This window comes from Hydra vulgaris, chromosome 04, assembly GCF_038396675.1.
Source record: "Hydra vulgaris chromosome 04, alternate assembly HydraT2T_AEP".
NCBI lineage: Eukaryota > Metazoa > Cnidaria > Hydrozoa > Anthoathecata > Hydridae > Hydra > Hydra vulgaris.
Genome location: NC_088923.1, coordinates 14,299,496 through 14,315,000, shown reverse-complemented (window position 1 = coordinate 14,315,000; position 15,505 = coordinate 14,299,496). Strand labels below are relative to the sequence as shown.

At 27.0% G+C, this 15,505-nt stretch overlaps 1 protein-coding gene across 2 annotated transcripts in view; it reads right to left on the bottom strand.

Moving 5' to 3' along the window:
* The window catches only part of LOC101240327 (uncharacterized), a 63,551-nt gene that overhangs the window by 40,739 nt on the left and 7,307 nt on the right, over positions 1–15,505 (bottom strand). The window contains exons 1-2 of one of the 2 annotated variants that reach the window (XM_065795523.1): positions 14,822–14,926; positions 14,402–14,639 (exon numbers count right to left, since the gene is read on the bottom strand). In XM_065795523.1, coding sequence (XP_065651595.1) covers positions 14,402–14,639; positions 14,822–14,824 — 241 coding nt within the window. In that variant the 5' untranslated portion in view covers positions 14,825–14,926. Of the gene's footprint in view, positions 1–14,401; positions 14,640–14,821; positions 14,927–15,505 lie in introns of those variants that run through there. The other variant, XM_065795524.1, reaches the window with a different exon arrangement.

Sequence of the window (15,505 nt, the reverse complement as noted above, 5' to 3'; positions counted from 1 at the left end):
CCCCGCCCCACTACGAGCACTGTATATACGTGTATTTAGATATATACATATAACATATATACATATTATATATCCACATATCAGGGTGTAAGCCAGCCAGATGACACCCTGAATAATACCAAAGTTGCTAACAAGTTTAAAATTTCCATAAGTTCAAAAAATCAAAGTAAAAAAAAACAAAACAATAACCTATATCAGGCTTACATTCAAAGTGTTATGCAAGATACTTAGAAAAACTATGTGTTATGCAAGATACATAGAAATACAAAGTGTTATGCAAGATATGTAGAAATACAAAGTGTTATGCAAGATACGTAGAAACACAAAGTGTTATGGAAGATATATAGAAATACAAAATGTTATGCAAGATACGTAGAAATACAAAGTGTTATACAAGATATAAAGAAATACAAAGCAATATGCAAGATATGTAGAAATACAAAGTGTTATGCAAGATACGTAGAAATACAAAGTGTTTTGCAAGATATGTAGAAATACAAAGCGTTATGCAAGATATGTAGAAATACAAAGTGTTATGCAAGATATGTAGAAATACATAGTTAAATTAATATAATTAATTTAGATTAAAGACAAGTCATATAAAAACAAACAAAGAAATGAATTAAGTCAAGAACAACCAAAAAAAAAAGATTAGTCATTACCTAGCAAGGTCATTCATTCAAAAGTTAAAGAAAACTATTTTTTAATTAACGTTAGTTTTTCTCAAGTTTAGATTTTTCATTGCACTATACTATTATTTTTTTTTTTTATTATTTAAAACTCTTTATTTACATTTTTGCTGCTTTTTACTTAATTAAAAAATTTAAAAAAAAATTTTGCATAATAAATATTTAAAAAAAGACATTTAAACATTAAAAAAAAAAGATATTTGCAGAGATAAACTTCATTTTGAACATTCTTCATAATAAGTTAAGAATGTTTTTTATTAAGGTAATTAAAAATACTAAATTTGCTAATAAAATACATGAAAATAACAACAACAAAAAATTCAAAAATCGTACATTGTAATTTGTTTTTTTATTTGTATAAAACACAAAAAAGAATATTATGTTTAACAATTTTTTTTTATAAATATATATACAAATTATATATCTAAAATCATTACATACTAAAATTTGCCATTTAAATTTACTTACTACCCTTGTGCTGTGAAGAAACCTCTTTCAGCCCCAAAATTGATTTAAGACACTTAAAAAATGCTTTAAAAGCGTACTAAATTTTGCAGATTTTATGATAAGATTTTTGATAGATTTTTTGATAAAAACTTTGAGAAAATTTTTTTTCAGGAATTCAGCCAAAGTTTACAACAATTTGGAGCATCACACTTAATCATTAAAAAAGTGCTATTGTATCAAGATGTATCATTTAAAGCTGAAAATCACAAGTTTGTAGACATGATTAATTCATTGAGACCAGGATATGATCCCTAAACTGTAAAATGCTTAATGGAAAACTCTTAGAAAGATGTCCTGATGAAATCTCTTACTATACTTTTCACTGACATCACTCATGTTTCAAATTTCTCTGTATTTAACATTGCTTTTATTTGGGGTCCAACAAATATACCACCTTTGATCTTTGATCAAAGCTATTTGATCATTGATCAGATAAGTTTGAAAACATAAGACAAATTTCTGGCTTCTCGTCCTAATACTAGCTGACTCTTGAGATATTCATTGCATCATCCTACATAAAAAAATGAAAAAACAACATAAAGCAACATAGACATAAAAAACAGTAGAGTTAAAAACTTCATTAAAAATTAAATGCATAGTAAAAAACTCATATTTAATTAAATCTAAGACTTTTAGAGAGTATGGTGAAAAGTATACTTACATTTTGTAACGGTTGTGGTGCTGATAGGCTGTAATCATGTGGAACAGGTGCTGTAGATGATGGTATGTCTGGATATTAAAGAGCTTGTTTTCCTTTAGTTCTTCTGCTAATCATACAAAATAACAGTTATCGTGATGATTCTTCAGCTCTGTCCATACTCTGGGAATGACAAAAGGGATTGCATTTTTTCTATTTTTTAACCACCCTGCTAGAGTAGCTCAGCAGGCTCTACATATCATGCAAAGTAAAAATGGTTTCTCTTGATCACCCATGGGCAATCCAAAATACTTTACATATCCTATTCACGATAAAGTACCTTTTAAAATCATATGTAACACTCACTTTTTTCCATTATATCCACATACATAGCAAAACATATTAGGAGAATTTTGACATTTACTAGTTAGCACAAATATGCAGGTTTTGGCAGGAATGGCAGGCTATAACCGACACCTGCCTCCACATTAGAGTAAATGAGTTTACACGGGCAAAATAAAGCCGCAGAAATCATAAATTTTTTGGTAAAAAAAAAAAAATTAAATATGTTGATGTTTTTTATGGTGGCCTATAACTCAACCTTATTTTGAAATTTCGTAAATCGTAGATTATGACATTTTTAATTTTCAAACAACATTTTTTGATTTTTATATTTACACCTAATTAAAACATGTACTACTAATTTTCCAACCTACTAAATCGTTGACCTATTGTATTTTGACCTACTGAATTTTCAACTATATCATCTATAAAATAGGTTGAAAAATAAATCAGTCAAAAACCAAAACATCATTAATCTGTTGAAAATAAAAAAGATTTTAATCAATTGAAAACAATTTAAGCCTCAGTAGGTTATCTGAAAATTGGTTCCGCTTTTTAGTAGATGTTCTTTTTGTAGAGCAACTTATAAGGTCAAGATTTTTGTAGGTCTATCTAACTATCGGATACTCTTTTTATTTAGCTATTCTTTTGAAACTTATCACATGATGTTTTTTCAAAATGGATGACAAACTTAAAGTTTAAAGCAGTTTCTTTTTTAAATAATGAAAAAAATTTTTGTTGATTATTATGTAATACTATAATGTGAAAAAATAAAAAAATAAATTCAAACAGTTTTTTCAAACAGCAATGGTAGACTATTATGTATATTTATTTTGTATTGTTACAAGTTAAATAACTAGTATGTTTAAAAGCAGGCAAAATATATACATGCGTTGCAAATAAATTTAATATGTTAAAGTTCAACTTAAGACAACAAGTTCACTCAAGAGTCAAGAAACAAATTGAAACAAAAACATAAAAAATACACTAAGCGAAATGCAAACAAATAGCTCTAATAATAAAAAAAAAAATCAGTGAAGTGTAACTTTGAAAAACTATTACATTAACTTCAAAAGTATCCAACTCATTTGTTAAAAGTTAAGTTACATCAATTACAAAATTTTCATAAAAATTTTTTAACTAAATCAAATTTTCATCAATGATATTTTTGTTCACAAGGAAGAAGAAAAATGAATGAACTTAATAAAAACATTGAAGTACGATCAATCGTTTTTATAAAACAACATTAAATGTGTAACAGGATTTTTGTATTGTTGTACTATTAAAATGATTAATTATATTATAACATTATTACATTTTTATCACGTATTTATTTAATTATTTATTTAATTAGTAACTAAATTATAAAATAAGTATAAAAAAATGATATAAAAGTTTAAAAAAAAATTTTTTTTAAATGACTTTTTTTCCGCCTTTTTATTGATAAATGACAAATACTTTCCCCATGGAAAAGAGTTGAGAGAAAATATCAAAAACTATCACCAAAACATAATAATTTAGATTTCTTGAAAAAGCCCATGCAAGATTATCTAGGTGGGCAGTTCTCGTAGTCCCCTAAGTCCATTTTAGACGGACTAATTTGTAGCTCCTGTACTCATTTGCTCTTGCTGAAGCCTGAATACATATATAATGCATACTAAATACATATTTAGTAAAGCTTGAGATGTTTTTAAAAGGATCAATGAAACAAAAACAATTTTTAAGTGGGCAGAAATTTTGTAAAAATTTGTAACATTGTGTAACTGGTTGACAGAATTTTATTTCATTATTATAAGTCATATGATTTGTTTTAATGTTTTAAATTAGTTTAAATATTTTTTTAAACAAATAAACATAGGTCTAAAGAAAACCTTATTCAACTCCAAAACATGTAAAATCAAAACAATTGGCAAGTTTAATTATTTTTAAGAAAGATAATTGTGATGTCAAAGAGTTTTACCTTAATTAACTCTAAATAAAGTAGTTTCTTTTTGGACCAGTTGAATAAAAAAAATCATGAAAAAAGACCTCCTCAGAAACTTGTATAATCAGAATGTGTATTATTAATGAAATTAAAAAAGCTCTTTGAATTTAATTAAAAATACATATTCTTTTACTTTTGCTTTAAAAACCTTTTCACCAACCTAAATAAATGCATTGGTATATTTTAACATGCATATATATATATATATATATATATATATATATATATATATATATATATATATATATATATATATATATATATATAAATATATATATATATAAATATATATACATATATATACATAAATATATATATATGTATATAAATATATATATATATAAATATATATATATATATATATTAATATATATATATGTAAATATATATTATATATATTTATATATATATATATATATATATTTATATATATGTATATTTACATATATATATTTATATATGTAAAAACAAGAACTGTTTCTTAAAACTTTAAATGAACAAAACCCCTCCATAAAATATACTGTTGAACTTGAAAACAGAAAAAAACAACTTAACTTTTTAGATATATCTATTACAAATACAATGAACGGATTTTATGAATTTCAAATACACCGTAAGGATGCGATAACCAATGTTCAAATAAAACCAAACTCTAACATCAACCCAAGCATAATCACTGACGTCTTTAAAGAGTTTCTATGTAGAGCAAAACAAATCTGTTCCCAAAAACACCTCTCACAAAAAATTGATTTCCTTATAGATACATTTTATAAAACGGCTATAACAAAATCAACTTATTTATTAGCCGTAAATTTATTGGCCATAACTTCCGAAGAGAATTTAGAAAACAAAACATCAGAGTTATATTTACTTCACCTCCCAATTTAAATAACATACTACGCAACAACAAAACAAAACTATCACCGAACTTGAATGCGGGTGTTTATGAGCTTAAACGCTCATGCCTAAGTATATATATTGGTGAGACCAAAAAAAAAATCATTTCAAGAAGTCAAAATCAAAAATGGTCAAGTTCAGGAGCCACAGAACATTCTAGAACATGCTGTGGTACTTTTGATTGGTTGAATCCTAAAACCTTAGCAGTCATTCCAGAATACAGGATAAGAAAAGTTAGAGAACCCCTGGAGATAGATAAAGCAAGAATTCGACACGAGATAGGTATTGGGCAAACTGTTCTAAATAAAGATGACGGGGATAATGTGAAAACAAAAACTTGGGGACCAATTTTGACGAAAATTTAACTGACATCACTATTATATTATTTGATTGGTTTTTAAATCTTACGCTTTTTAATGTCTTCTTTTTTTAAACGGTTGGTTTTATAGGTCATTATCGCTAAACGGTTGGTTTTATAGGTCAAAATATCGCTTTTTTATTAAAATCAATTTATATATTGTGTATAACACAATATATAAATTGATTTTAATAAAAAAGGCAGCGTATACACACACACACAAATTATATTAGTGTGTGTGTGTGTGTGTGTGTATGTACACACATATATATGCATATATAGGGTATATACGCACATATTTAGGTTTACCAGATAGATATCTAAAAGTTAAATCATTTCATTACTAGTATGTTGTTGTTTAAAAAGTATACAATACATAACTTCAAATAAGAGGAAATATACATTCTTTGATTTTAAAAAACAGAATAAAAACACGTCTATTTGCTTAAAGTGAATACTATTATGTGATCCTCACACTAAAAAGCCCCCTGCTGTAATGCATCTGGGTAATTACACATCAAATCATCCAATATTTAGGAAGTTTTGAACCATGGGTCCTCAAATTTTTTAAAAACTTCTTTGGCTCTTGTGTGTTACAAAAGGTTAACACACAGAATATCAGTTTAAATTGTTGAGCAGTTGTCAAGATACAACAATTTTAATATTGACCTGGTTTTTATAATATTCTAAAAAAACATTTTCCTTATAAAAAAAGAATTAACAAACTCTAATTATTTTGCAGAAAAAATTATGTTTTTTAATAACTTGGAAGAATATTTATATATTTTTCCAACAACATGTTCATTATCTTACAAAAATAAATAATAAAAATAATCTTTATTAGATAAATTTATGAACAAATATATAATAGTTATATGCACATAAAATAGAGTATAATTGCTAACATAACTTTATTCTAAACATTTTAGGTTTCTGAATAACAAATAACTATCAACTATAACTTTTTTTGTGTAAGAATTATTGATATGAATCATTTGTTTGAATGGTAAAGTAATGAAGTTAAAAGTTTAAACAAAAACATATATAAAAAAATCAAACTACTTGAAACAAAACTTTCTTCCAAGATATGAAATGACTTAAAATGTTAAACAAAACAAACTTTAAAAGTAAATCCTTGTCAAACACACTCTTTTTTAAATCTGTTTCTAATTTAACAATAGCATCATCAGCAGTTTAATAAGGGTTCGCTTCTTTTTTTACTTTTTGCCTGAATGCAAATTGGCTTTAACTAATAATTCCATGGAATTAGATTCTTCTATTTGAATGCTGAAACGCTTAATTTCTTTGTTTAGGGTAACAATACATGATTGAATATCTTTCTTTCTCTTTCTTATACCAATAATTTCTTCAGCGATGTTTTTTTTTCCTTCTGTTTTGTTAGTAATAACATTTTCCCTTTTGTTTCCATCTAAATATTGCACATATCCAGAATGAGCAACTTGCAACTTTTTGTTAATTCATTATTGATTGTGAAATCCGTTACATGGTCATAAACAATGCATTGAGATTAATCAAAGAGGTTTATATTCTCAATAAAAAGCTCTTTTTTGACACTAAAACCTCGCTTAACAGCACATGAGATAAAGTAAAAAACTAGGATACAGACTATCCTTATTAATTCAAAATGTTTGTTTCCATTCAAATAAGGCATTAAAAACTTGTCAAGGTGCATTTTTAGGCAACTGAATAGTCAAATTGAAACTCTTCCTTATTTACTGCTGCAACAAATTTTGGTCTTCAAACTGATCTTTAGCAGAATCAGGTGTTTTGGTGGGTATCAACTTTGACCTATACAACTTATTAACTAGCTGACCAAAATAAGCAAACCCAATTTCTTTGTTATTAACCATACTATTTGGGTATAGGCAAGCTGCATTCCACACTAACATATTATTCAAAGGACTTCTTCCTTGCAGTTACTCAACAATTCTTCTCAACCAGCATAGTAATGCAATCTTCTTTAAATTTGTATTTTACAGTTTCTGTCACATCTTTAGAGCGTAAAATAAATTTATTTAAAAACTTTAGTATATAAATTTGCCGAATGGTCACACGTGGTTAAGGAAGGGAAGAAATGAAGTACGTTAGAATAAAGGAGAATTATTTTTCAAACAAAGCATATTTTGACAGTTGTCAAGACAAAAATAAAGATTAATAGAGGAATATTTAAAAATAAACAAGACAGACAATGCACCTAAACAGCACTTACAATAATAAAAAAATTTTTTTTTTTATAAACATTAAAATGAACGAAGATATACAACAAATATATCACCAAACAAAAACTTATAAAACAAAAAACTGATTACAAAATAAAAATAATGCTTACAACAATGAAAGGCCTCAGAATGGAAAAAAAAACACATAAATACTAATGCGTAAATATAATTTGTGTAGTGATTAAGTAATAAACATCTCCTCAGAGCTGCATCTCTTATTATTATTACTGGCGTTTCGATGAGGATCAGCACTAATAACTAGTTTATCCTGCAGACAAACGTCATCTCCACTTACGCTTTACCCTGCGACTTACGCCTAATCCACACTGCAGTAAAAAAGGACTACAAATAGCCAAAACCCAACCATCCCAAAATTTGTAACACCACCAATTTTTTTTTGATGATATGATATTAAAGGTGTAGATTTACTATTCAACATAAATAAAAATAACTAAATAAATAACTTACCATACCACCAAAAGAAAACATGAAAACACAATAAATTAAAATTCAAATAGAAACACAAAAATACTAATAAATTTCTTTTTAAGACATAAAACCAATAGGTACTTTTAGCATAAATAAACCCAAGATAATCAGAAAGCAGTATACCTTATTAAAATTGTTTAAAAGTAAATAAAACAACTATAGTCTTCAATAAACTCTAACGTTGTCATAGATACCTCATTTAAAATATGTTAACCCATCAAAAGTGTAAGAAAATGCACAGCCCGCACAACCCAAAATCATTGCAATAATAAAATAATCTATGATAGCAAAAAAAAAAAAAACGTCGCACAAAAACCATTAAAAATGTAACCCAAATAAATGTAAACAAGTAGTGAAGGATATAAGAAATTCTCTGAATAATAATAAAAGACGAGCATTGTGCATATGAAAATTAAAACAAAGCTGAGTAATGAATGTAAGATAATATAACATGATAATTCCTTGATAATAGTAATAATATGGAAATCAGCGGATAAATAATATGTAAAAAAATATTATAATAACAAAGATAGTTTATCTATAAAAGAACAAAAAGCATGCAAAACGATGTAACAGATTGTATGTGCATAAATGTGTATAGGTGTTATGTGTAAGTCTGTGCTGTTTATGTTGTTTAGTAGAGTCTTGTATTGTTAGCGCAAAAGATTTATATCTGAACTACACCAAGCTAGCCCAGCCATACTCCAGAAAACCTTGATGGATTCAACACCTATGCATGGATTTATAACTGACCTCTGATTCTAAAAAACTAGCCCAGGGTCTGGAAAATAGTCATACTCAATGACCGAAACACTAAACCTTACAGGCTAGGCCCAATATTATTTGAAAACTTTGGCATATTATTATAATGATATAGATTTATATCATTGTTATATCACCTGTCTTTCTTGTAAAGTAAATTTGACTGCTGTTCCAAGGTGTATTTAAATGGCAATTGATTTTCCTTTTTGACACATCAAGCTTGATAAATTGGTATCTATTGGTTGCAGCATTCAATATATGTTCTTTTATAAAGATGTGAAAATTCTTTTAAAGCATTCTTTCCAAGATATCATTGAGAAAAAGAACCATTGTAGAATCAGTTTGGAATGCCACAAAATATTCTTTCAAACACCGTGCAATAACCCTGAAGAATTTCAACCCGGCTATTAAAAGGTTGTTCTTATAATGACTTATTAGTATATAACATGATCTACATTTTTGACTTTCTCAATATAAAAGACCTTAACAAAATTTCCCAAATACTAATTGATCTATCAGCAACTGCTTCATCCTCAATCCAGCGTGTTGAACAGAACCTAATAGAAAGTAATAAATAAATGATAGTTACATTTAAATTTTTACACTTCAGTTGCAGGTGTGCTTAACAATAGAAAGTAGAAAGCTGAGGGCATAAAAGTTAAAGAGTTTTAACATAAAAGTAGTAGGTTAGAAGCCATATATACACTGTAGGCATTAAAAACATGAAAAATGTTTTTATAATATCACTACCTCAATGAAAACTCTTTACAAAAGTTTTTTTACATAGACTTCCCTTATAGCAGGTGAATTATGAAAAATTTGCCACATTGCCTTTAGGATCTTTTTGAAGTTCCATGATATCAATTTAACACCAGAAGCAAATGTACCATGCAAGTCACTACTTCCAATATCAAATAGTGATGGTAAATCAGAGCTAGAATGTTGGTCGTTAAGAAGATCTAGAACTTTCCAGTTAGTACTTGTTCCATCCATGGAAAGATGAAGCAAGTTTTTTGTCAGCAATTTCTTCAATGCTTTATTTAATTCTGTGGTTAAATTTTCACCATTTGGTCGATTTAAAATTTTTGAAACTTGAGGACTCCAATAATGAAATTTAAAAAAAAAAAAAAAATAGAATCATCTATTCCTCTTGAAGTACATGATTCATGGACTCATCATAGGAGACAACAAAAAATGGTGATACTTCCTTAATTAAAGCATTTTTTTAAAAAGGACACATTTCAAAGTTTATTAAATAGCCCCATTTTGTTCTACTCAATGAAAAACCTTTAACAATTTTGCTATCTGTAAACATAACATTAAATAAATAACTTAAACCAGTACATGAATTTAAAAAAACCTTGCTTTAGCTCTCCATAGATGGACCAAGTATCAACTAGAAAGTTCTAGATCTTCTTAATAACCAACAATCTAGCTCTAAGTGAATAGTGGGACACAACAACAGTGATGGATTAGGTATACTTTGGTATTTGAGATTTTGTAATTTGTAACCCACTTTAATTTGAGGGGGGGGGGTTAAACTTTATATGGTAATAATTTTTGAACGCTGAGAGATAATATGAAACTTAAAATTTATCGATAAATAAAAGTCTAGCTGAGAGTAGTACAAAAAATATTTTATCAACTTGTTGCACTCACATTTGGGATGGGGGAATGAAATTTTAGAGTTTTGTTCCCAGCCTCCAATCATTGCAACTTTTTGCAAAGCATCATTATTTGACAATAGTATAAACATCCGCCACTGCACAACAACCTTTATCCAAAGTATTTCTGCATTAAGAGTGCAAGCAGGAACAATGCACTATTCGATAGATTTCGGAATCTTTAAAGGTGCTTTAACTATACAAGATTTTTCTATTGGAGGTGGTTGTTTGTCAAAAAATATACCATTGCTTTAAGTTTCTTCTGTCTTTCTCAGTTGTTTCTTTCCCAATCTATGACTTATTACTGCTCCAATTCCCAAATTACTTAAAATAAAACTACACATGTAAAGTCTATCTTGCACTCAATACAGTTTTATCTTCAGATATACAATTTGAAAATAGAGTCTTTTAGCCACTCACTATTGAAACTGTAATTTTTCTTAGACATTTATATATTGTTAATTCATAGTTTACTTAAAATAACAAATTTAATACATTTATACACAACTTCTTTTAAACCATAAAGAATTAAATTAATAATCACATAAATCATTAACTTTTACTTTTGCTACTGATTATTGACACTCGCTTATTGCAAATGATATATTTTATTAGGGGTTTTCATCGTGCTTTTTATTACAATTTATTTTACTTTATTCCAAACATTCATTTCAAATTGAGATTTTAAAGCATGGCTTTATAGATAGCAGAAAGCATTTTTAACAATACTGCAAAAAAAAATACAAAAAAAAGTGAATGTTTAAAATGTTTTTATTGACAATTTTACTGAGACCAGGAGTGTTGCAATATGAAAATTACACATAGGTGAATATACAAAAATAACATTTATTTAACAATAAATGGTGTATACTTTGTATGTGCATAACTGTATCTAAAAGATTATGCTTGTAACCTTGCCCATATATCCTAGATCTCATTTTTCTTCACTAACACTTTATCATTAAAGTTCTTAAATCAAATATAAAAATATTAATAAAATTATAAATGTACTTGTTAATATTCAAGAATGTAATTGCTCTCAATTTTTTAATAAACTTGTCAACAATAAAATGATCTTAAAATCCTGTGACAGCAATCACTATAAAAAATTTTATTTTAAAAGACAAAAATTAAATGCATATCATGCTGTTAATCTGTTTTGGAGATCGGGGCTTTTTGTGATTTAGGAAGATTACAACCCATAGTTAATGAGTTCCTTCTAACCTTACCCAGAAATAAATTAGGGGGTTTATACCAGTTTTTCTTTTCCTAGGTAAGTTGCCTTTACCATGGTTCAGGAGTCCTTATTATAAAGCTATAATACTAGTTGATCCTGTGAAACAGGTTGTACTGGATTAAATGTTACCAGTAGGGTGACCTGACCTGACCATAATTGATTGATAGATACAATCTCAGAAAAAATTTAATAATGCATTTTAATTTATTGTTAAACTGATATCTTATTTTGATAAATACTAAACTTAAACTATCTTCTGAAAAGGGTGACCTGACCTGACTGATTGCAATAAAATGATAATCTTTAACTTACACTGCAAAAAAATATTTTTCAAATAGGACTTAGACTAGATATACTATTACTTTTCTTTACAAATATTTTCAAAATATCACAAGTAAGAAAAAAAAAATCATTTTATAAAGTTCCGTGAATTTTCCATGACCTTCAATGAAAATTTAGGAACTCGATGACTTTTTCCAAACAAAACCAAATTCTCATATCAGAAGCTATGTATGAACTTTGTACTTAGAAAAGCAAGGTTGTTAACTTCATTTACAAAAAGAGGTTGGACTTATGATTGCAATGTGAAGAGCAAAAAGAAAGGTACACTGCTGTAACAACTCCACCTGGTACTCATAGCTTTCATCAATTTATAGATCTTGGAGACTACAGGGTTGGGGCAAAGAGGTGTAGTACAGACACTAACTACACAATAATCCACAATTTAAAAAAAAAAGAAGATATATTTCAACCTGATACTGTCACTTTAGGAGGTTATGTAGAGGTAGTCTATGATGATAAGTGGTGGATCGGCATTGTAACTGAAATTAACTTAAAAGAAGTTGATGCTAAAGTTAAGTTTCTTCACCAAAAAGGTCCATCGACCTATTTTAACTGGCCTAAAAGAGACAACAACTGTTTTATTCCCGACATCAATATATTAAAAAACTATCTGTTCCACAAGCTTACTCTAGTTCCGGTAGAAACTATGTGTTTGAAAATGCTAAAATAGAAGAAGTACAAGTAAAATGGCGACAATATTGTGAACTATTATTAACACAGGCAAAATAGCTTATATATTTGATACCTTTAAAAATCTTGTATATCTAAGTAACTTTTTAAACTACAATTAATATTTATTTTCATATTTTTGCCATTTTTATTTCTTATTTTTTTAAGGAAAGTGTTTTAAGTCAAAGTTAAAATTGCAGTATCTTGTCAAACAATCAACATTTTTGGCCTAAATTTTGCATGCAATTTTTTTTTATAAATAGGAATCACGTGTCAAAACATAAAACTAAAAGAAGACACATAGTTCAATGGACCTGGTGATTTGATGTGGAATTATCCATTTTTATTTGTAAAATTGGTGGATAGTACTTCTATTTTGAATCAAGTAATATCAGATGATTAACAGAAATTGCTAAAAACATGAAATGTGCTTGAACAAAGTGTACTTAAAAAGCTATTATAAATTATGTAATAGCTCCACATTCACATATGGCATCAGTGTATAGATAGAATAATTTATTTCTAAAAAGTGTAAACATCCAAAAAACTATTATTAAAAATATTTATAAATGCTGCAAAGAAAGCTTTAACAACTTGTATTTTTTTAAATCAAGTAGCTTTTTATGAAACCAATGAATTGACTAAAAAAACTATTGAAGAAAACTGATTACAAATGAAACCTGGTTACTAAGAAAACCTGATTACAATGAAAATCTTATACAAAGAAAACATGATTACAAAGACAACCTGATTGTGAAGAAAACCTGACTACAAAGAAAACCTAATTACAAAGAAAACCTGGATACAAAGACATTCTTATACAAATAAAACCTAATTGCAAAGGAAACCTGATTACAAAGAAAACCTGATACAAAGAAAACCAAATTATAAATAAAACTTAATTACAAAGAAAACATGATTACTAAGGTGACCTAATTACAAAGAAAAACTAATTACAAAAAAAATTTAATTACAAAGAAAATCAGATACAAAGAAAACCTAATAACAAATGAAGCATGTCTACTCATAGTTATTATTTTGATGCAGGTGATACTTGGCATTTGTCTTAATACAGTTTTACTAAATTACTTAAAATTTCTGAACTTTTTTGTGCAAATAAATTCAAACAATAAGAAAGTTTTAGACTAAGTAATTTTCTAGTCAATCAAGGAATGAAATAGATTTAATGTGAAATTAGTGGTAGCAATAACAATTGCACAACATATTTTTTAAGGATATGAACATTTATAGCTATTTATTTATACACACACTATAAAGGTTTTTTGTTTATAAGTATAAGCTATGAAAAATATACTTAAATACTAACATACTACTAGCAAGTATTTTAAAAAAAATCTAGTTTCTTTTTTAAGTGCTTCTCCCTCCCTTTCGCTTTTTATCTGGTACTTATTTAATTAGTTTATGAATGTATGAATGTACTAATTTAGGCATATGTAACATTAATCTATGCATAAATAACTAATTTATGCAAATAAAACTATTCTATGCATAAACAACTAATTTATGCATATATAATTAATGGTAAACAAATTTAATTTACTCAATATTAAAATAAATATATACTTTTAAAAAAGGCTTCTAGACTATTCATGCTTAAGACTAGAAGTAAAATATGGCATAGCATTTTTACATCAAGTAACTCCAATGCAAAATAAAGACATTCTTGTGATGACTTCAATGGACTTGAAAATAACGGTTTTAGGATTTCATATTCAGTGTTAAACACCAACCAGTTGTACAGGCTCTGTTGAAAGTGTATGGTTCTTAGTATTGAGTAATCTTGAATTATTGTTGCTTTGAACTAAAAACAAACAATTCTTTTAATAAACTAAGTTATTTGCTTTATATTCATTCATCATTAGTAAACTCACAAGCAGTATAAAAGTTCTATAATATATATTATATCAAACTTTTTAACAATTTATGCATAGAACTGTTTCGTTTTTGATATAACTACGAATATAATATAATGTATATTATTACCATGGTCACTGATTTCCTGATTCCATAACGCTGTAATGATGTTATTAAAAACTCAATTTTATTAGCGAGGAAACATACAGAACAAAAACGAGTTAACGAACATGTTTATTGACAAACATAATGATTGCGATTATAATATAATTGACATCAACATTAGGGTGGAGTGAATTTTAGTTTTTTTTACAATTCGTTTAGCCTGGGTGTGCAAAAGGTGTCTATTCATTTCAAAAATACTCTGGAAAAATATCAATGCTCTAGGAAATTATCTTGAGGTGCCTCAAGACCTTTAAAATTTTAATGGGTCCCTAATATTATGTAAAAAAAATTTTTTCAAAAGTATGTCATGTTGGGTCTCAAAAGGAGCAAAATTTTATAAAAATTTCGAAAATAATTATTTTATAAAAAAATTATTATTTAAGATTTTTTTGAAGTTATAATTAAAAAAAATAAACTTTTTTCATTTTTAGTTTAAAAGGTCATTTTTTCTGCAATAATCTATAAAATAACAATTTTTTTTATTAAAAATAACTGTTATTTTTGAAATTTTTTAATAAAATTTTACTTAAGCCCGTTTTTGTAACTGGTTTGTATTTATGTTAGTTTGCCCTTATGCCGACTGGCACTTATGCCAGTTTTTGCAACTGCTTCGCACTTATACCAATTCGCACTTATGCCTATGTTTAC